The 23,180-nt window shown below is 50.5% G+C and overlaps 1 protein-coding gene across 1 annotated transcript; it reads left to right on the forward strand.

The window, feature by feature from the left end:
- The first annotated feature begins 567 nt into the window (after window positions 1-567).
- Window positions 568-22,025, forward strand: THOP1 (thimet oligopeptidase 1). The gene is made up of 13 exons (XM_066343185.1): window positions 568-733; window positions 3,473-3,685; window positions 6,533-6,681; window positions 7,981-8,088; window positions 9,562-9,664; window positions 14,486-14,646; window positions 16,279-16,414; window positions 16,897-17,263; window positions 17,920-18,121; window positions 19,561-19,747; window positions 19,967-20,095; window positions 20,916-21,052; window positions 21,501-22,025. The coding sequence occupies exons 1-13, from the start codon at window positions 718-720 to the stop codon at window positions 21,654-21,656; spliced, it is 2,064 nt and encodes a 687-aa protein (XP_066199282.1). The 5' UTR covers window positions 568-717; the 3' UTR covers window positions 21,657-22,025.
- Window positions 22,026-23,180: the final 1,155 nt, after the last annotated feature.

Genomic DNA, 23,180 nt, shown 5'->3' on the forward strand with positions numbered 1-23,180 from the left:
GTAAATTTTTCTTTCTGGATGCCTTAGATTCTAAGGCTTAGAAGGATCAAGATTTTGTTTTCGGACAACACTAGATACAGGTCAGATTACGGCATTGTTCCAAAACACCTACTGTTTGAAGTTCTGGATCCGTTTATTGAGGCTTTCTCTATGATACTTAAATGCTTTCGTTTCTTTTAATTTTCACTTATTGATGAGAGAGAGAGAAATATCAATTTGTTGTTCCACCTACTTATATGTTCATTGGTTGATTCTGGTATGTGCCCTGACCCGGGTTGTATGGGGAGGATGCTCTAATCAACTGAGCTACCCTGCCAGGTTTCTGTTTTGGGTTTTTGTTTGTTTGTTTGTTTTTAAAGTAGAAGGGAGGCAGGTCCAAATTAATATGGGGAGAAGACCAGGCGAAGTACTGGTATAGAGCCCCAAATCGTCTGTCTCCGTCTGTGTGTCTGTCTCCGATGACCCGCAAGGAAGGCTGTGGAGCTGGTCAGTGTGGGTGGAATGAGCAGTACGGAAGTGTGGGTGGAGCTGAAGCGCGCATGCGCCCTACTTTCCGGCGCACGCGTCCTCCCAGCGTTCAGCAGACAAGCCGGCCGCGGGCCTCTTAGTCGCGACGGCGGCATCCACTGAGCAGACGGAGGCGGCTGGCCGGGGTAACTGAGGCGACCCGACCGGGATCAGGTGAAGAGGGAGGCCGGCGGTGCACACCCGACCGCCATGAAGACCCCTGCAGGTACCGGCCACCCCTCGGTGCGGCCCCGCTAGCGGGACCTGGGTGTCCCCTGCACCCTCGTGCCTTGGGCCTAAGAGCGGAGCCCTCGAGTGACTGGGGCTCGGCGAGCCTGGAACCTTGTACCCTTAGTAGAAGAATGAATGAACCAGCTTTTCCAGTGCTTCACTCATTCAGCCAACTCCATGTCGCTTTTACTACGGACGGCCCGGGCCCTGGGGTGGACTCTGGGAGAGGACGTGAGTTCTAGAAGGAGTTCCAGAGCTGGAGACAGATGGTTTGCAAGCAAAGAAGCAAGCCAAGGCTTTAGAGCGTGGTTAGTGCCAAGGCTGATGGCGCTTTTTTAAAGAGAGGGCAGTCCTGGAGGGTTACGGGGAGGCGGTGGCATTTCAGCCTGGACTCGTTGGGAAGAAACTGCTGTCCTGCCAAGACCTCTGGGAGGACTGTCCCCGAGAGGGCAAAAGCCAGGAGACTGGAACATGGGTAGTGCATTTGGAGAGTAATAAGTCATTTTGACCACAGCTCTTATTTCAAGGGCAAACGGGTACAATGGAAGGGTTTTCATTAGACGAATGATGTGACCTGTTTACTGTATTTTAGAAAATCATCCAGGTTGTTTGGTGCCTCCTGGAATTTTCCCTTGCCCACCTGTCCTTCTCCAGTTCTTTCTTCATTATATTGCCATAGTAATGATGATAATTGTGTTAATGATAATAATTACAACTAGGGTTATGGTGAAGAGGGTCAGGAAGGTAGAGAATGTTGTCTGTCTTGTTCGCTGCAGGATTGTTAGCTTGGGGACCCAGCACAAAGGTGGTAAACAGTAAATATTTATGGAATGAATGTGTCTGCTCTGATTTTTAAAATCCTAGCTCCTCTGAGAGGTTTTTCTCTGACATTTCTAGCTCACTTGGATTTCCCACCTTTCCTGTGTTCCTGGAGCCCTTCTTTACCACCAAATTTAATATAGACCCACAATCCCTTTTTGGCACTTCTGAAATCCAAAATAACCTGCAAACAGAAAGAGTCTCCCTAAGTTTGCAGCAGTCTTTTGGCCAAAAAATCTAACCTGTGCTGACTTAAAACCTTTTCCTTTTTTCTCTTAGTGTATATAAGTGGTCCTCAGCTGGGATGATTGTACACTCTATGGGACCCTGAGCGATATCTGAAGATGTTCCTGGCATAGCGTGGATGGGAGGCCAGGGTTGCTGCTCAGTGCCCCAGAGTGTCCAGGCAGGCCCCACCCCAGAGAATGACCCAACCCCCGATGTTAATAGTGGTGTTCAAAAACCCTACCTCAAAGATAACATAGGTCCAAGCCAGCAACACCCTTAAAGGTCCCCAGTGTTCACAAGAGCGGGTATCTAGGACTACTTTGGCCCTTCTCAACTGCTGGCCAGAAGGGGAAAATGAGGCACAGCTGAGTGATTCCTGGAGCAGCTTCTTGTTTATTATACATTCCACACCCACTCTGTTCATGATCTCAACAAGTAATTTGAGACAGGTATAGCCTTTCCACACCTATAGGTGCTATAGGAAAGCCATAGAGGGAGGCCTCTCTGAGAAAGGAATGTGAAAAGGAAGACTGGCACGTCAAGACACTCAAGGCAGAAGGACAACCTGCAGGAAGTCCCAGGAGGCTGAAGAAGGCCAGTGTGACTGCACACAGAGCAGTCAGCAAAACCAGCCAGCAAAACCTAACATGCCATGCAGGACCCAGTAGAGTCTGGACAACATAGATCAGGGGTCAGCAAAATGCCCTGTGAGAGGGTACATGGTTCAGACTTGGCTGCCACACTCCACCTCCCACATAAAATCACTCTTAGCTTATGGGTTGAAGTAAAATAGGCAGGTGTAGATTCTGATGAAAAGTTTGAACTTGAATCCCTAGTGTATGGTAGAGCCCTGGGAAGGAGACAGGAAAACCTGACAACCAGATGTGCAGATTTTAAAAGGTAGGGTGAGTACAGTATACCAGTTCACAATGTGAGAGCGGAATCAAACTGTGGGCATGAATCCCACCTCTACCAGTTGCTGGCTGTGGAATCATTGTGGCAGAAGACTTGAGCTCTCCAAATCTCAGGATCCCCCTCCCCCCCATAAAACAGGTAAACGGGATGTAGAATACATAACTGACTGAGAATTCAGAGAGGGGAAGAAGACAAAACATCTTATACTCTGAACATCATATGGAAGTTGTCTAGTGACTGCTGTTAGTACAGACCACAGTCTCTTATCCAAAAACTCGCAGGATAGGGATGTTTCAGTAATCAGGATTTCCTCTTATTTTAGAAAGGTAATACAGTACAAATGTCATATGTTACATCCAGAGAGGTCAGGAGTTGCATCCTGTAATCAAATTATTCTTTGTGTGAAATGCAGGTATATACCAAATATCCACCTCACCACTGTTGACATTTGGGGTTGGGTCACTCTCTGGGGGGTTGTCTTTGGCACTGTGGGGTGTTGAACAGCATCCCTGGCCCCCAACTACTTGATACAAGAACATTACTCCCCAGTCCTGATGGCCACAAATGTCCCCAGACATCATCCATATCCCCTGGGGGGCAGAATCACTTGCTCTGGAGGACTGATCAACCTGTGCATTCCCACGAAGCCCTTGGACCTTGCTCATCTGCAGTGGACCTCTCTTGTCCCTCTACCCCGCCGACCCCCCATTACTCTGACTCTAATTTTGGACGTGAAGCCAATGCTCCGTGTGGGGTTTTGTCTTCTGTGTAGCCTGTGCAGGAGACGCCCTGGACACGGCAGCCCCCTGCTCTGTGGTGAACTACCTGAGATGGGACTTGAGTGCCCAGCAGATAGGGGCACTCACGCTGGAGCTCATGGAGCAGACCAAGCGCGTGTATGACCAGGTTGGCTCCCAGAAGTTCGAGGATGTGTCCTATGAGAGTACACTCAAGGCGCTGGCTGATGTGGAGGTGTCCTACACAGGTAAGTCTGGATCGGGCTCCTTGGTCCTTACCGTGGGGTGGCATTACCCATCCCCTAGGGCCGTGGGTAATGCCAACCCACGGCTCGCGTGCCACATGCAGGAGATGCACAGCTCAGCATCAGCTAAATCACAGCCCTGGACGAGGAGGCCCTCACATGCGCATCTCTGTGGCTTCTGTTGGCCTAAACCCACTACTGCCAAAGAACCCAGCAACAACCTCCTATTGATATTTGGCTCTGTTGACTAGTGAGTTTGCCGACCACTGCCCTAGGATCATGGTGGGTAAAGGCTTTGACGAGGGTAAAGGCACTGACAGGTGTGGCCCCTTTCCCATGCGCACCCTGCTCCATGGGGCCATCTGGCATGATTGGTCCTCACAAGTGTGTCATCTGAGGGCCCAGAGGGGACAACGGCACTGCTCTCTGAGAGCCAGCTCAGGTGCCTGCCTTGAAACTGGAGCCTTTCACCCCTTTCTTAGTCCCAAGGGGTATTTGTTTTCTCTCTCAGAACTGAACTTGGCCACCTTGCTTTTTGCCTCCCTGAGGCCTCCCCGTGTTTTGGGTAACCTGATGCTATCCCCCGGCTGGTTCCTTCTCTCTTCCTTGGGGTCTGTCTGCTTCCTTTGGGAGGAGTGAGGTACAACATCTGCTTCCTGGAGCGTCCTATGTAGAAGGTGACAGTGTAGGGACAAAAGATCAACGGAAGTCTCAAGGCAGAGCATCCTGAGCCAGGAAATCCCTGACCCCAAATCTCTAGCAAAAGTTGTTTCTTGGGAACCATCCATACATAATCCCTGCTGCAGGATTCTCATGTGTCCCTGAGACCTTGCCATGTCAGCCCTGCTGGTGTTGAAGGGTGGGCTGAGGGGTGAGGGCCTTCAGGGGCTTCGCCATGTCAGCCCTGCTGGTGTTGAAGGGTGGGCCGAGGGGTGAGGGCCTTCAGGGGCTTCGCCATGTCAGCCCTGCTGGTGCTGAAGGGTGGGCCGAGGGGTGAGGGCCTTCAGGGGCTTCGCCATGTCAGCCCTGCTGGTGCTGAAGGGTGGGCCGAGGGGTGAGGGCCTTCAGGGGCTTCACCATGTCAGTCCTGCTGATGTTGAAGGGTGGGCCAAGGGGGGAGGGCCTTCAGGGGCTTCGCCATGTCAGCCCTGCTGGTGCTGAAGGGTGGGCCGAGGGGGGAGGGCCTGCAGGCCGTGCTCTGTATTCTACCTCTGCCTCTCTTTCTCCACTTTGGGCAGATGGGCCTCAGTCTCCCCCTCTGCTCTCTCACAGGAGATACTCGAAGGTCAGGGTATGCTAACTCCCACTTCTCAGGCATCACTCCACCTTTCCTCCACTCAGTAGCCCAGGTATTTTTAAGGAAAACTAAAATTGACTCGTGGCACTCCTGTTGTTTTCTTCAAAGCCTTTCTTCAAAGCTCTCGGAGTGGAGCCAGAGTCCTGGATGTGGCCTTCAGTGCCCTGCACTGCTGGCCCTCCTCCCCCTCCCTGGGCTTCTGCCTGGCCACATGGCCTTGCACTGCTCACCGTCTCCCCTCTCAGCCCGGAGTTCTTTTTACCCTCTGCTTTGCTGGATGTCACAGTGCTCTGTGATCACAGGAGCCCCTTCCCTGGCCCCTTCTTCCCATGCCAGCTGCCTAGATTAGGCTCCCTCTCTGCACTGTTTTGATGTAACACTTGGTGCATATCAGTATGAAAATTCCAAACCCAGAGGCTGGTTCTGTCCTTTCCACTGTTCTCTCTTGGGCAGTCAGCATCAGGCCCCTGTTTAATACAAGTCAGCTGAGCAGATCAGTCCTTGTCCTGCCCTGAGAAGTCTCCATGATGCAGTAAGATATACCCAGACCTGAGGACATTTCATAGGCCCAGAACCATGGAAGAGACCAAGCTGTGATTTGAATTCAGGTTTCTCCAATGCAAAGTGTGTTTTATTTTTCTTAAAGTACTCTTTTGAAACAGAATTCACATACCATGTAATTCACCCATTTACAGCATACATTTCAGTGGTTTTTAGTATATTTGCAGTGTTGTCCAACTATCACCGTTATCTAATTTTAGAATATTTTTGTTACCCTCAAAAGAAGTCCCTTCCCCTTCCTCTAGCAACCACTGATCTACTCTCTGTCTCTGCATTTGTCTGTTCTGGACATTTTACATGAATGGAATCACACCCTGCGTGGCCTTTTGTGTCTGGCTTCTCTCCTTGAATGTTGTGTTCTCAAGGTCCATCCATATTGTAGTGTCCATGCTTCAGTCCTTTTTATGGCTGAGTAATATTCTCCTGTGTGGATGGAACACATTTGTATATCCACTTATCTGTCAGTGGACGTTTGGCTTGTTTCTGTTGTGTGGTTTTTATGAATCTTGCTGCTATAAACGTGTGCACAAGTTTCTGTGTTGACATGTGTTTTCATTTCTCATGGGTGGGCACCTTACGGATGGAATTGCTGGGTCATGTGGGTCTGTGTTAAAACTTACACTGTTATAGCCACCTGCTGTTTCTCTATTTAACAAAGTGTGAATGTGGTCTGTAAATTATAAAATTGTTTGCGAATTCAAAATAGAGTCATCAGGAGTTCTGGCTCTTTTTCTAGAGTGGAGTCCCTTCAGCCCCTCCTGGTCTCATCATACTTCTCTGTTGCAGTCCTCCTTGGCTTGGAGTATTGGAAGCTAAATCTGTTTCTGTTTGGACTGTGAGATCCCTTAGGCCAGCCTGGGGCCCAGTGTGGAGAAGGTTCACTGGATGAATCGGCAAACGGATGAGTTCTATGCCTGGAGCATGATGCCAGCACTTGCCAGTTTCCATCTGGGGCCCATTTTCACAGTTGTCCCGTTGTCTCCCTATTTTAGTTCAGAGGAATATCCTTGACTTCCCTCAGCATGTTTCCCCATCCAAGGACATTCGGACGGCCAGCACAGAGGCAGACAAGAAGCTGTCTGAGTTTGATGTGGAGATGAGTATGAGGCAGGACGTGTACCAGAGGATCGTTTGGCTGCAGGTGAGGATGCTGTGAGGACCTGGGCAGGCGGGAGGGAGAGAGCTGGGGGCAGGGCTGTCTCTCCCGGGGTGCCAGTCGGCTGACATCTCCTCTTTTTTTTTTTTTTTTAATACAGAGAGAGAGTCAGAGAGAGGGATAGATAGGGACAGGCAGACAGGAATGGAGAGAGATGAGAAGCATCAATCATCAGTTTTTCGTTGAGACACCTTAGTTGTTCACTGATTGCTTTCTCATATGTGCCTTGACCACGGGCCTTCAGCAGAAGGAGTAACCCCTTGTTGGAGCCAGCGACCGTGGGTCCAAACTGGTGAGCTTTTGCTCAAACCAGATGAGCCCGCGCTCAAGCTGGCAACCTCAGGGTCTCAAACCTGAGTCTTCTGCACCCCAGTCCAACGATCTATCCACTGTGCCACCACCTGGTCAGGCCTGACCCCTCTTCTAACTGGACCATTTTGCTCCTCAGACTTTAAAAGGCAGAAAGCTGAAAAGAGTTCTGGGGACGGATGGTGGGGATGGCTGCACAGCAGTATTAATGACTGAGTGCCACTGAGCTGTGTGCACTTGAAAGTGGTTAAGGTGGTAAATTTTATGTCTATTTTTACCACAACTTAAAAAATCATTTAAAAAATATCAAAGACATATGGAGGTAAATGAAAATACAAAATGAAAAGCCTAGGCCTCCTTACACTTTCCCGCATCTACCATGTCTTTGTTCGTTCCCTTCGAGTGTGCTGACATGTCGGCCTCAGGACCAGGAAGACACTCCTATGCGCTTTTGTGCATGTGCAGGCACAGGCCTGGGGAAGCACAAGCTGTATTGTTTATTTAAAGTTGAAGTTCTTATTGAGACAGCTGAAGGTTCACATGCAGTTGTGAGAAATGATTCAAAGTGGTCTCCTCTACACTGTCTGATTTTCCACAGTAACATTTTACGGAACCAAAGTCAACCTTACAAGCAGGATATTGCTACTCACCTTATTGCTATGGAAGAGCTCACCGGCTGCATGCCATCTGGGCTGCTCTCATTCTGTGCTGGGCAGTAAGCGAGCATCTCGGTGCAGTCTCCGTGTGGACTGATAGCTTCGTTCTCTGGGATAAAGGCCCAGGAGGGCAGTTGCTGAGTCATATGATCATAGTACATTTCTCTTTTCAAGAAACCACCAAACTGCTTTCCAGAGTAGCTGCACTATTTTACCTTACCTCAGCAACATCTTCGCGAGCCAGTCTCTCTGCTATCTCCCGCCTTTGGCACTGTCACGATTTTTCACTGAAAACTGAACTTTGATTTTCCTTTTCTAGGAAAAGGTTCAGAAGGACTCGCTGAGACCAGAGGCAATGCGGTACCTGGAGCGGCTGATCAAGCTTGGCCGGAGGAATGGGCTCCACCTGCCGGAGGAGACTCAAGAAGTGAGTGCTGACTTTGGGGGGTGGGAGGTGGGCCTGGCCGCTGGCAGGACGCCATCTTTCTGCTGCCTGAACTCTGTGGTGGGAGTGCTGTCTTTGTACCTGTTGTGCTCTCAGTTGTCCTGGGTTGTGGGGCTCCCTCAGCGAAGGAGGGAGTGCAGGCCGCATTGGGCACCTCCCCACATCCCTCCTTATTCAGTTGTCCCCGTGAGTGGTACAGTGGTGTTAAGGAAAAACTCACTCCTGTGTCTCCCGCGTCCTCAGTACAGAGCTACAGTACATCTTCCCTTCTGACACCAGACATGTGGGAATCCCATGTGGAGGAACTTTCTGACACTGACTGAGTGTCCTGCACATTAACTCTGTTTGGACTTTGACTATTCAGAAAGGGCACCAGGTTCCACAGGACTGCCCCTACTTCAGTCCAAGTTGTTACCTGTACTATAAATTGGAGATTCCCATGACCCCTCCTTAGATTCTGGGAGCTTTCTGAGTCCCTAACCTTTTGGGAGGCTTCATTACATAAGCATAATGATTATGTCATTGGCCCTTGGGGCAGGTTTCAGTCTCCAACCTCCAGGCCCCCTCCCCACCCAGAAGGTGAGGGATGGGATGGGACGAAAAGTTCGAACTATTCTGTGGTTCTGGGGATTTCTACAGTGGGCTCATTAACATAAACTCAGGTGTGGTGCAAGGGGCTCCTGTCACTTTGTCCCCCTGGACTTCTTTAACTTGCTTTTTCACTTAGGAGATTCCAAGGGTTTTAGGAGCTGTGTGTAAGGAACAGGACCAAGACCAGACATGTGAGAATCCCATGTGGAGGAAGTTTCTGACACTGACTGAGTGTCCTGCACATTAACTGTTTGGACTTTGACTATTCAAAAAGGGCACCAGGTTCCACAGGACTGCCCCTACTTCAGTCCAAGTTGTTACCTGTACAAGACCAGGTACACATTTTTTACTGTGTGACAATATCACAGAAGACAAGTGTCCCCTGCCTTCCACTTGGAAACTGAGGCTGAGAGGGCAATACCTACTCCCAGTCCTGTGGTTGATAAGTGCGGTGTTTGCCTTCATGCCTGTTTCCTCTCAGCCCTAGGGTTTCCCACTGACTCACACTCTGGGCCCAGGTACGTCCTTTGTGTCCCTGCATCACTACCTCACCCAGATGGATCAGTTTTTAATCAATTCTGAAAATAAGGTGGACCCTGAAAGGATGAACATTGAACTCTGTTAGGATGTCCAAAAGCTTAGGCTGTAGACTCGGGGGGTAATTCCTTAGTAGGAGGGTCCAGAGGCTCTTGTCCAGGGACCCAAACAGATGAGGACACCCCTTGAGTCCCTGGATCATGAGGTTGCTCTGTACAGCAGACAGGTGCTTGTGCTGAATGCCTCACCTGCCTTTTCTGTGTGTATGTGTGTGGGGGGGTCTTAACGGTGGTGCCCCCCTCCTCTCACAGTTCTTCTCTTCTTCAGAAAATCAAAAATATCAAGAAGAAGCTGAGTCTCCTGTGCATTGACTTCAATAAGAACCTGAACGAGGACACAACCTTCCTGCCCTTTACACGAGAGGAGCTGGGTATGTGGCAGATTCTGAGGGAAGATAGTCACATCAATAGCCACCATCTCAGGGAGACCCTCCAGGGGCTCGGCCTCCTCCCTTGGAGGCCGAGGCGTTTGAGCACTCAGGCAAGGGTGTTTTTTCACTTAGATCTCTCAGTGTTTTGGAATCCAAGGTTCTAGCTCCTAACTTGGAGAGGGCCATGGTCTATCTGTTGAGATTCTGACCCTGATAGAAAATGTCCTGAGGCTATGGCAGGATTTGGGCAAGGATGTGAGAGTGGCAGGTTGCAGTCTCATCCTTACCACTGAGTCAGCTGAAATGTCACCTCTAAGATTTACACCCCACCCCTATATTATTTTTAGTTTTAAAAATTCGTACAAAATGAAGGGGATACATAGAATCAGCAGTTCTCAAGCCTGGCTGTACGTGGGAATTTTGAAGGGTTGGGGCTTAGGCATCCTTTCCAGTTTTTATTCTTTTCTCTACTTCTCTTTTCCTGACTGTTTTATTTTGAGAAAATTCAGTCATGGGAAAGTTGCAGGAGTAGCGCCATGGAAAGCCCTGTGCACTTCACCTGGCCCTCTGCTGCTAGTGCTCAGCTTCCCCTCCGTGTCAGTATGTGTATGTGTATTGTTTCTGAACCTCTGCGAGTTTCTTGTTGGCCTCGTGGCAATTCTGCGGGAATAGGGATGCTCTTCTGCATCATCAGTGTAAACTTTCACTCAGGAAACACAACATCGGTGTCACTGAGAGTGCAGACAGGTTTCCTCACATCAGCTCTCCCCATGGTATTCTCTCTCTCCCATCTGGGATCCACTAGGTTTTTGTGTCTTGTCAGGCTGCTTTCCTATAGAGCAGTTCTTCGGCCTTTGGAAACTTTTCCTGTCTTTGCCAACTTTGACAGTTTTGAGAACTCCATTCCAGTGGCAGTGCTGCAAACTATGAGGGGCTCCAAGAACACCGTGTATCCTAACCAGTTGTGTGGAAGCATCATATTACATAAGATCTGGCTCTGAATTCAGTAGCTTTTGCCTTAGAGGAGGCCAGGACATAGGGTCCTCATTGAGGCTGGCTGTACTACATAGAGACCCATGGCCATGTTTTCTAGAAAAAGTGCTTGCAGACTGATCACCACTGCACTCTGCCACCCCTCATTCTCATTCAGTTCCCCCTGTGTCCGAGGCAGTGAGTCCCACTGTGTAGCTCCTGACATTAAGGCCAGTGGCCATGTTTCCTGGCCAAAGGAGAATCCTGATTCTCTGGAATTCAGTGAATGAACCTGCTCACCCACACTGTCGTGGGTCTGCTTTGGCATCTGTCTAGCCATGGGTCCTGCTGAGTTGGACCTGATTCCTATGTGGGCAACTGGAATCCCTTGCTCATGAAGCAGGTGATTGTGCGCCCTGCCTGGCCTCAGACACGGTGTCTTGCTGGGCGGGGCAGTGGTGGTGGCCGGAACATGTCTGGCCAGCCTGGCATGTTTTGGCCCTGTCTACAGGTCTGGCTGAGCAAGATTGTGGCACTTGTTTACATTTTCTTTCTTATTGCAAAAGAGATACTTGGTGTTATTTTACAAAAAATACAGACAATGTATTTTTTTATATATGTGTCCTTTTTCTGATTCAGATATGAATTTTGTGATTAAAATATTAATCTTAATCAGTTGATTAGGTGATTATCTGTCCAGTGTTGCCATTGTAATGTTACCAATTTTCCCTTCATGATCAATAATTTCTTGAGAGAAGATTTGAGGCCTCTGCTCATATTTCCACCCACTAGTTATAGCATCCATGAGTGACGGTCTAACTCAGTGGTTCTCAAACTTTTTGAAATTGGGGCACATTTAAAATCCTACAAATAATTGTAGGCGCACTGTGTACAAATTTCTGAGAAATATGTTATAATAATTAAGTCAAATATTAAATAAAAAATATAAAGTCCAAGAATGCTTTTATGGTAATAAATACGACAAAATTAAATTTATTCTGACATTAAAAAACATTTTTATGTTACATTTTTTGAGTTATACTTTTTAGAATTCGTAAAAAAAAGGGGTTAAAAAAAAACTATTAAAAAGTTATCTCTTTAGATACATTCTTAGTAAGATTTAGTATATTAGGCAGGTCCCGGCACAAATGTGTTAAGTTTTTTCATTCTTGTGTTTATGAGAAACATGAGCCTGATGTGTCCTAGCGATTTCTTCAATGTTTGGGCATATATTTGAAAGGCAAACTCTCATTTTCTCGTCAATACATTGAAGAATTCCTCTCATTTTTACTCTTAATTGTGTTGAGGGTAGAAAATCCTAATTCACATAAGTAGGATGTTGAAAATTGTAGTAAAATGTTCAAAGCTTTTTTAGATATTGCTACATATTCTTTTATAGAAATCCAAAAGGCTTCAAGAAACAATTCCTCATGTTTAATCATCAATCCACAATCAGTGGATATAGCTGCCAGTTCTTCTTTTGTTAATGTTAAACCAAAATCACTTGAAGCTTCCTTGAATGGGTTTCTAATCCAATCATATTGTTCAGTGTTAAGTGATGGAAAATACTATAAATTAAATTCTGCCATCAGCCTTCAAGTCCTATTTTATTTACACTTAACTTTTGTCCACTTCCAGAATTGGATTCTTCAATATCACGCTTCTTTTTGAGAAATCTATCCATTTTATTTGGGTGTATTTATCTAAAAATAATATAATGATGTGTTAATAATAAATATAATAATGATGTATTAACAAAAAGAGCGGTATTCCTGTAATGAAATGGTATAATAGAGTGACTATATTTATTTTTATATCTGGGCACATGCCACAAACCAGTGCAGCTAGTAATTCCAGGTCCTGAGTGGGAATGGTGAGGAATTAAGAAAATATGGGGTTGAGAGGGCCCTGTAATTGCTGCTGGCAAGAACAAAGTGTGCTAAAAAACCACATCTTGCTTTATTTATTTATTTATTTTACACAGAGAGAGTCAGAGAGAGGGATAGATAGGGACAGACAGGAGCGGAGAGAGATGAGAAGCATCAATCATTAGTTTTTCATTGCGACACCTTAGTTGTTCATTGATTGTTTCTCATGTGCCTTGACCATGGGGCTACAGCAGACCAAGTAACCTCTTGCTTGAGCCAGCAACCTTGGGTCCAAGCTGGTGAGCCTTGCTCAAACCAGATGAGTCCGCACTCAAGCTGGTGACCTTGGGGTCTCGAACCTGGGTCTTCTGCATCTCAGTCTGACGCTCTATCCACTGTGCCACCGTCTGGTCAGGCATATCTTGCTTTATTTATAGGGCAAAGTGGTCCATTAGCAAATCAATGAGATCTTTGATCATGTTTCTAAGGCAACCCAAGAATTTTACCAAGTGCAGATAAACCCCACCATACATACCATCTTAACTTTATACCAAACAAAGGATAGAAGAAACTTGCTTCCAGTCTTTCTGGGGAACATGGAGGGTAATATAAACAATCCAGCACCACAGCTTAACAGCCTTTTGCAACCTAATCAGGCAAGTGAGGTGGGCAGTTGGGCAGAGTGTCAGCTTACAGCCAATTCCTCACACCTCTGTCCCCCAAAAATCTAAACTCCAAAAACCCTGTTGGTTTTTTGGTCCCCAACAGGCACATATTTCTCTGGAATACCATAGGGCACACCTGGAAATCTTCTAGGGCGCACCAGTGTGCCCTGGTGCACACTTTGAGAACCACTGGTCTAACTCCATTATTCTTTGTTAGTTGATTTTTTCATAAATCAGAGCTTTCCCTTCCCCCACTTGTTTATTGATTAATCTATGTCAGTGTGGACTATAGATCTTGTTTTAGTCAATGGGTTATAGTCTACTGCTGTCATCATTTACACTGATGCACAGATTGTTTCAATTTGACTTCAAGGGGCCAATTCAAGTTTGCCATGTTCCTGTTAATATTTGAGTACCTTCTTTTTTTTTTTTTCTGAAGTTGAAAACGGGGAGGCAGTCAGACAGACTCCCGCATGCGCCTGACTGGGATCCACCTGGCATGCCCACCAGGGGGCGATGCTCTGCCCATCTGGGGCGTCACTCTGTTGTGACCAGAGCCTTTCTAGCACTTGAGGCAGAGGCCACAGAGCCATCCTCAGCGCCCAGGCAAACTTTGCTCCAGTGGAGCCTTGGCTGCGGGAGAGGAAGAGAGAGACAGAGAGGAAAGAGAGGGGGAGGGGTGGAGAAGCAGATGGGCACTTCTCCTGTGTGCCCTGGCCGGGAATCAAACCTGAAACTCCTGCACGCCAGGCCGACGCTCTACCACTGAGCCAACCGGCCAGGGCCGAGTACCTTCTTTTTGACACAGGATGCTCTAGGCTCATTCCATCTTTTCCCCATGAGGTGGGAGCCCTGAAGGTGCTCAGTCTGAGAACAATGCACTCAGATTTCTGTCATGGAAGGACTAAGCAGGAACAGGTGGGAGGCTGTCGCAGCAGTGTGGGCCACTGGGATTGTGGGGGTGCTGCCCAGTGGGGCATAGTCAGAGCTGCCAGGTAGGTTCTGTTTGTTGTGGTGCTGCTTATTGAAAAAGGACACAGAAAGAGACTGTAGCCCTGGGAAGCCCACCCTGTCCAAGGGTCCAGCAGACTATAGCTTTCCTTCCCCAAGGGAGTCCTGATGCAGATGGTAGCAGACTTCTAGAATTAGTGATTCTTTGGCGTCTTCCCTTTGGTGTTCAAGGTGGGAGATGAGCAGTCAGACAGTGTGTGGAGGGCAGGCTGGGCCGGGTGCTCCCTGCTGGCTTCCATTCCTAGCCCACCCCTCCCACCTTGTCTGTGCTCTGGTCTTTAAAAGCCCACCTAATTTGTTCACAGGAGGGCTTCCTGAGGACTTCCTGAATTCTCTAGAAAAGACTGAGGATGAGAAATTTAAAGTCACCCTCAAGTACCCTCACTATTTTCCCCTCCTGAAGAAATGCCACGTGCCCGAGACCAGAAGGAAGGTGGAGGAGGCCTTCAATTGTCGGTGCAAGGAGGTGAGAAGGTGGTGCCAGGGTGACAGCTCTGGGAATCTGTCACGGGCTCTGTCCACGGCACAGTCTGGTCTGGAACTTGGAGGTGCCGGGTCTATCCTGTCTGCTCAGTGCTGATGACAGTTGCCTCACTGGCTATGCCTGCAAAGGGTCCATTGTCTACTGGGCTAGGTCCAGTGACCAGGGAGGCCCTCAGCAAGGTTGGTGGTGCTTGGTGGAGATCACTCCACTAGGTCTGGCTCTGTCCTTGTCCCCAGGGCCACACAGAGCAGGGGTCAGAGCCTGTGTCCCAGGCTTAACCTGCTTCTGTCGTGCATCTGCTCCCACAAAAATCCCAATGCTCTCTTTTCTTCAACTGTCTTCCACAACCCTGCCTTAGCTTCAGGTTGTTCTTTTTTTATTGCTCCCACTCAAGTTTGGGTCTGCTCTCCGCGGTTCAGCAGCTTGTGTGGGGCCTGAACCTTTTGTCCATGGCCCTGGGCGTGGCCTTGGCACTCAGATGTCCATTCCCACACAGGCACTTTTGTTTGTGTCCACACCCCACTGTGGCCTCTGAGCGGCTCCTGTTTAGCCTCTTGGGCAGATAGGGGTGTTGGGAAGGGGCCCCTTTATCCTCCCTGCCACACCACTGATGCTCATGTGGCCGGGGAAAGGAGCTGCAGGCTGAAGGTCACAGGGTAAAAGGAAACGCATGTGGTAAAGTCCTGTGTTCTCCACTTTCTGGGAATAAAGACAGACTACTTTGGTCTGAAGATAACTTGGGGTTCCCACCCCACACTCTGAGATGTAGATCTGGAAGAGGCACATGGGTGGCACTGATGTCTGGTGGAAAGGGGGTGTCTCATCCCAGAGCCAGGAGTTCCAGTTCTGATGTGGGTGTGCTGCTTTCTGTAGGTCAGGAATTAATTTAGAGTGTTGAGAGCTTGAGCCACAGGCCTGTTGGCTAGTCAGGACTGGACAGAGGTTGGCACCCCCTCGTCTTCGCTCCTATCTGGCCCCCAAATTGACCTGGGAGACATAGCTAGAGGCAGGCAGAGTTCCAGATCTCAGGGGACACGACATGCTGACTAGCACTGCTGGCCACCCGCCATGAGTCCCCTCGTGTGACTGGAAGCTCTCCACTTGGCTTCCCAGTTGTAATTTATTTTCCTGTGGATCATTCATGCCACTGGGAGTTTTCTGTTCTGAACGGGCCTCTGTCCGTCCTTGCACATGAATCCGATGGGTTTCATTTTGTTCGGCCCCATGAAGTTGGTTGGCTGGGTTGACTGCTCGTGGTGCTGATAGAGACACGGCACATCTTTGAGCCCTGGGCCAGGCCCTGTCGGGCGGGAGCACCCTTGAGAGCCCTGGGCCCTAGACTGCTTTCCACATGGTTTCAGAACCCTTTACAGTTCATACCCTTTGTGTTTCCAGAAAAGACCTGAGGGCTTATAGCTCATGTGCCAGGACAGGACCACATATGTGGAGATATGGGCCAAGGGCAGGAGGGAGGGACAGCAGACATTCTGGAGCTGTGTTAGGCGCCTGTGCAGCCCTGTAGCTGCTGAGAACCATTTGGGGAATGGGATGCTGACCGGGGAGCCCCATGTAGGGGCAGTGGCGCCCACAGGCCTGCTTGCTTGCTGGTTTCAGGAGAACTGTGCTATCCTCAGAGAGCTGGTGACCCTTCGGGCCCAGAAATCCAGCCTGCTGGGCTTCAGCACGCATGCTGACTATGTCCTGGAGATGAACATGGCCAAGACCAGCCAGACGGTAGCCACTTTCCTAGGTAACCAGCCTTCCTTCGCCTCCTTGTGCTATTCTTGAAAGTAACGTGACGGTGCTTCTGAGAGCCCCATTCTGTCCACCCTAAGGTGGGTGTCCCGATACCTCCCTTGATCCTTGTATTTGACCTGAGGGGTCCTAATCTAATGGCTATGTGTTGGGGCTCCAGGATAAGGCCTGCAACTGGCCAAGCACTGCCTTTCTGGGCATGAGGCTCTGGACAAATGACTCACGTGTGGCTGTCATTTTGTCCTTGTGAAAACAAGACTGATGACCCCTCCTGGGGCTTCTGTGAGGTGACACAGCACTGGCCTTGGTCAGTCTTTTGTCTCAGGCCCATCCTTCCCATGCAGAGCACCAGGGCCCGGATGGCTAGAGAAAGCCAAGGCCAGTATGTTGGGGGTTGGCCTTGGTGGGGATGAGCATAGATGGCGTTGAGCTGCCCACTACAGGGAGGTAGCCTTGCCTTTCTCCTCTGTCCCCTAGATGAGCTAGCCCAGAAGCTAAAGCCCCTTGGGGAACAGGAGCGGGTGGTGATCCTGGAGCTGAAGAAGGCCGAGTGTGAGAAGCGGGGCCTGGACTTTGATGGGCGGATCAACGCCTGGGACATGCGCTACTACATGAACCAGGTGGAGGAGACATGCTACAGCGTGGACCAGAACCTGCTTAAGGAGTACTTTCCCATGCAGGTGGTCACCAGGGGGCTGTTGGGCATCTACCAGGAGCTGCTGGGACTAACCTTTGACCTAGAGGAACATGCCGCTGTGTGGCATGAAGATGTGAAGCTATACTCAGTGAGGGACACGGCCTCAGGGACGGTCATCGGGAAGTTCTACCTGGACCTCTACCCCCGGTGCGTGTGAGCTGGGGCAGGAAGGTGGGGGGCCAGGAGTGTTCATGCCAGTTGCGGACGTGAGCACTTCTCCTCTGCTGAGAGCTTTCTATAACTTTATTTTATTTATTTATTTTGTATTTTTCTGAAGCTGGAAACAGGGAGAGACAGTCAGACAGACTCCCGCATGCGCCCGACCGGGATCCACCCGGCACGCCCACCAGGGGGCGATGCTCTGCCCCTCCGGGGCGTCACTCTCTCGCGACCAGAGCCACTCTAGCGCCTGGGCAGAGGCCAAGGAGCCATCCCCAGCGCCCGGGCCATCCTTACTCCAATGGAGCCTCACTGCGAGAGGGGAAGAGAGAGACAGAGAGGAAGGAGAGGGGGAGGGGTGGAGAAGCAGATGGGCGCTTCTCCTGTGTGCCCTGGCCGGGAATCGAACCCAGGACTTCTGCACGCCAGGCCGACGCTCTACCACTGAGCCAACCGGCCAGGGCTCTGCTGAGAGCCTTTTAGTGTGTCTAGTTCCCTCAGCTGGCAGATGAGTTGATTGAGGGACTCAGGGTCAAAGTGCCAGAACTGGGGACTAGCCCGGGCTTGCTACCCATCTGGGCCAGTCAGCAATTGGACCAGATCCCCAGCCACGTCTGACCCTACACCCCTTCTGCACATCCTAGGGAAGGCAAGTATGGGCACGCAGCCTGCTTTGGCTTACAGCCAGGCTGCCTGCGGCAGGACGGGAGCCGCCAGATTGCCATTGCAGCCATGGTGGCCAACTTCACAAAGCCCACCCCAGACGCCCCCTCCCTGCTGCAGCATGATGAGGTGGAGACCTACTTCCATGAGTTCGGGCATGTGATGCACCAGCTTTGCTCTCAGGTGGGTACAGGAACTGAGCGGCTGACTGAGGGGTGGGGTGGGGGCAGGGGCACTTCACCCGCACCTGGTGTTTAGTGGGTCTGGAGGCAGGTTCTGCCATGTTGGATTTTTATGTGACATGACCATGGATATGATAGTACCTCTTGTATCATTTTCTATCACAGATCCCTACAGGGGTAGCTTAAACAACAGAAATTGGCCCTGGCCAGATAGTTCGGTTAGTTAGAGTATCATCCTAAAGCACAGAGGTTGCTGGTTCCATCCCCAGTCGGGGCACATGCAGGAACAGATCTATAGTCCTATCTCTCTCCCTCTACCCTCCTCAATCTGTAAAATCAATAAATTCAAACAAACAAAAACAGAAATTGACACTCTCCTGGTGCTGGAGGCTAGAAGTCTGAGGTCAAGGTGTTGGCAGTGTTGGTTTCTCTGAGGCCTCTCACTCTTTGGTGTGTAGCCATCTTTTCCACATGTCCTCACGTAACCTCCCTCTGTGTGTATCTGTGCCCTGATTTCCTCTTCTTATGAGACATTAGTCATATTGGACTCGGGCCTACCCTAGTGACCTCAGGCACTAATTTTTCCCCCAATTGTGGGTTAAATGTTGTCTCTGGTGTGAGGTAAGGGCCACCTACTCACCACTGCCAGTGTCTGTATAGCACCCAGGCTCTGTGCTCCCCTGGCTGCCTCTGACCACCAGGCCAGTCCTGTGCATGTCCCCTTTCTGTGCAGTATGCTCACGGATTATTTCCTGTGTCTGGGACATTGTTCTGCCAGTGACTGTCACATTTTCTTTTCATTTTTTCAGGTCTTTTCTGATATACATGAGTTAACTCTCATTACTTAAAGCAGTCTGTTTTATGAGGTCACCACGAACACCGAGTTAGCAGATACTGAACTACTGTTCCAGGGGAATACAAGATTAGGTTCTTGTGAGCCTGGTCATGATATTTTGATTAACAATCAATGCCTTCCATCAGTCCACAGCTTGTTTGGCAGATTAGAGAACTGGGTTCTGGCTACATTAGATCAAATGCCATTGTTCAGAAAAAATTTCACACACACAAAAGTGGACAAAATACAGTGCACCTTCCTACTTTGGTCATCGGGCTCCTCTGTTCCAGGCTTTGGCTTTTTTGGGAATGTTGCCTTTGTGTGTGGGAGAGCGAAACTGGGTGACCAGCCGGGACGTGTGTTCTCTGCCTCCCTGTGTATCCTGAGCTGAGACAGGTTGGCCAGAAGCCACTCAGGGGAACTATTGTCCCCATCCTTGGCCAGACGTCACAGTCTCGGGGCAGGAAGGGCCCACGCCCAGGATATTATCCATCTACCCAGGTGTGCTTAGGGTACCGTGTACCTCTGTGCCCAGATAAGACCAGTGGACAGGAGCTGGCTGAGCAGAGTCTAGGATTCATGAGGTCTCTGCCCTGTCCACACAGGCAGAGTTTGCCATGTTCAGTGGGACGCATGTAGAACGTGACTTTGTGGAGGCGCCTTCACAGATGCTGGAGAACTGGGTGTGGGAGAAGGAACCGCTGCTCAGGATGTCTCAGCACTACAGGACAGGCAGCGCCATCCCCCAGGAGCTGCTGGAGAAGCTCATCAAGTCCCGGCAGGCCAACACAGGTGTGCCCCACTGTGCCCCCTCAGTGAGGCCCTAGCCAGCCCTGGGACAACCCCTCATCCCCGTCTTCAGACCCTGAGGCCGGGGAAAAGAGGGGAGTTCTTGGTGCCCATGCTGCAGCCTGGGAGGCCTGGGTATGCCCTCAGGGATTCCTAGACCACCGGCAGGAGAGTGCTTGGGAGAGCACCATGCCAGCCTCCCATCTCTTTCCTCCCGACTAGGTCTCTTCAACCTGCGCCAGATTGTCCTGGCCAAGGTAGACCAAGCCCTGCACACACAGAAGGCCGCAGACCCGGCCAAGGAGTACGCTGACCTCTGCCAGGAGATCCTTGGGGTCCCAGCCACACCAGGTAGCTGTTCATGAGCCCACCCACCTTAGAGTTTAGGGGGTCTCTGTTGTTCTCTGGGTCAAAAAGGACCTAGTGCCATGTGAAGGGAGTTGGGCCAGTTTATAAGTTCAGCTGACCTGAGAGAAGCAGGCAGCCTGTGGCCTCACTTCTGCTTTGCATCCCTAGGTCCTTGGCTCCAGCTGTGGAGCCTGAGGGGCAGCTGGTGTGGGCAGCTTCATCCTTCCTCGCTGGCTGTGTGTCGATTTCATCCCCACAGCGCCTTCCTGCGCTTCCCTGGGGTGCCCTCTCGTACATTGCTTTGTGGAAAGCCTGGGAGGTGCAGAAAAGACAAGTGATCTCGTACCCTGGAGATGTCAGTAGATAAGGTTTTGATCTGTGACCTCTAAGTGCATGTGCACACTTGCACATGTGCATATATCAGCACAAATACACTAGTGACTAACATATATGAAGGTAATTGAGATTTAATATAGGTACTGTTGCACTGATTTACTGTTCCGCAGGCATTTCATTGACATACACTCTGTGGTGCGTGGGCAAGCCTTGACTTATCCCAGGGTCTCCTGAAGTTGAACCCTGGCATGGTGGCAGCCAATATTGAAAATGCTCTGGCTGAGCCTTCTGGGCTTCAGCAGCTCACAGGCAACAGTGATTGCAGTCCTCTGGCCAGGTCACCTGGCCCCTGCTTCCTGGAAGTGTTGGGCCATTTTCCCCCCTTTTGGGTAGGGTAGTTTCAGATGTGGCTGCTTTGAAGCCCTCTCTCATACGGGAGGCCCAGGCACGAGGCCAGGCACAGTGATCGCCTCATGTGTTTGCCCAGGGACCAACATGCCTGCAACTTTCGGCCACCTGGCAGGCGGCTACGACGCGCAGTACTACGGCTACCTGTGGAGCGAGGTCTACTCCATGGACATGTTCCACACACGCTTCAAGCAGGAGGGCGTCCTCAGTGGCAAGGTGAGGGGAAGACTTTGAGTGATGCTCCCTACTTACTGCCTAGGACCAAGAACAGTTGTCCTTGGCCTTGGGACTGAGTGTCCATGCTCCAACCCTGGCAGGGCAGGGTGCTGGGGCAGAGCTGGGCCCTCCCTTTTTCCTTCACGGCTCTACTTATGACCCTTGGGGGCTGGGGGCTGGGGGCTGGGGGTGGGCCAGTTTTCCAGCCCTTTGTTCAGTCACAGCAGAGGCTCAGCCACCTCTGTCCTATAAAGTATTGGGTTTCTGCACACACACATTCACAGGCACACATGTACACATACACTTGCACACTCACTCTGGGATTCCCATCTGAACAGTTGGCATATTCTCCCCTGTGATGCTGAGGCAAGTGCCCCCGGGCTCTCTGGGAGCCAAGGAGGGATATTTGAGGACCCCCGCCCAGCCTCGCCCTTCTGCCCCTTTGCAGGTTGGCTTGGACTACAGAAGGTGCATCCTGAGACCGGGCGGCTCTGAGGACGCCAGCATCATGCTGAAGCTCTTCCTAGGTCGTGACCCCAAGCAGGATGCCTTCCTTCTGAGCAAAGGCCTGCAGGTGGAGGGCAGCGAACTACTGGTCTGCTGATGCCCCCAGGGGTCCTGCCAACCCTGGAAGCGGGCTCTAGCTCCCGCTGCCCTGGTGCCTTAGCTCCCAGCCTGGAAATGGAGTGGGAGATGGTGGCCTCCAGCTCATCGTCCCAGGGAGGGTGGGGCAGGGTGAGGAGAGGGCTCCTCTCCCTGGTCGTTTCTCATAGCCAGAGTCCTTGACCCCACTCAGTGGACACCCTGGGCTGAAGAGAGCTCATCCTCAAGATGTCTGGAGAACATTGTGACCAGTCAAGGCTTCCTCTTTGTTGCACTAACATAGCCCCTTTCTGGGAATTTGTCCTAGGTAAGGGATGGGTTCTTTGAAATTCAGCCATTAAAAAAAAAGGAAAAAAATTGCTGGCCCGTTTTCCAATGCTGGTCCCTTCTGCAACAGAATAGTGGAACGTTGGTTGTCACACTTGTGTTCCAGTTCTGGTGTTCTCATTAAGCCCTGAACTTAGCAATCAGCCTTCAGGCTGGAGACATGGGCATTTGAATGCTGCTTTCTGCCCTGGAGTGTCCTGGTGCATTCTGGATTCTGACACGTATGGGTCTCTGGAGACCCCTGAGCTGTTGGGAGTGGCTGGGGTGTATGAGGGGATGCGCATGGTTTTGGGGTTGCTCACCAAGAGGTGTCTTTCCTGCCAACCTCGCACCTAGCATGATTCTGGGAAGATCCCCCTGTCCCTGTGCAACGCTGGCTGGTGTGGCGCTGAGGGTGCCCTCCTGTGCACAGAAACAGTTGCCTGCCTGGGCCCGCAGTGAGTCCTGTGCTGGATTTCTTTTCTGGCTTGGTGGTCAAAATCTATAGGATTGAGATTTGACGGGAGCTAGTTTCTGACTGAGATACAGCTGCTGGAAGTCCACCTGGTACCTTTCTCGTCCATATGATCTTGAGGACTGAAGGCAGGCTTGGCCTATCCTGTTTACCCCTCAGTCCAGCTGTTAGCAGTGTGGCAAATCTGGGCCACAAGGAGAGATGGCTTTCCTGGGCTCTCCAGTAATTCTTCAGAAATGCCATAGTGATGATTTTGGTTTCGGTAGGAAAGCATCCTTCATTTGAGCAGGACGAGTGGATATTCCCCCCTTCATTATCTTAACAGTTCATTTTCTTCCCTGGACTCGGGGGCTCCGCCTTCTGCTGCTGAATCGCTTCCTCCAGTCTTTGCCACCCTCCCCCCACAAAGGAGATCAGTCATTTGAATGAGGGATCAGGCAGCACCTTGACACTTCTCCCCAAGGCCCAGGTGGCCTGTCCTCAGTGGGGATAGCTACCTATCCCTCACCCACCCAACCTCGCCAGCCTTGCTATGGGCCTGGCTGTGGGGGCTCCCCCTTATGCAGACATGGCTCAGAGCTCCCTTTGCCCACGTCTATCTAAAACTGGGGCAAGGGGCAAGTGTTCTCTTGGTGTGGTTTATCCAGAGCTATGGCCAGGAGGGCTGTACCTCACTTTGTTTAAAATACCTGGGGTTGCCCTAGGTGGGTAACTCGGTTGGTTGGAGCGTCATCCCAACATCCC

Source organism: Saccopteryx leptura, chromosome 1 (genome assembly GCF_036850995.1).
Source record: "Saccopteryx leptura isolate mSacLep1 chromosome 1, mSacLep1_pri_phased_curated, whole genome shotgun sequence".
NCBI lineage: Eukaryota > Metazoa > Chordata > Mammalia > Chiroptera > Emballonuridae > Saccopteryx > Saccopteryx leptura.

Coding starts and splice junctions, on each gene's coding strand:
- THOP1 (XM_066343185.1), top strand. Junction 16,415..16,896: donor GACGGTAGCCACTTTCCTAG/GTAACCAGCCTT, acceptor TCTGTCCCCTAG/ATGAGCTAGCCCAGAAGCTA. Junction 19,748..19,966: donor GTCCCGGCAGGCCAACACAG/GTGTGCCCCACT, acceptor CCTCCCGACTAG/GTCTCTTCAACCTGCGCCAG.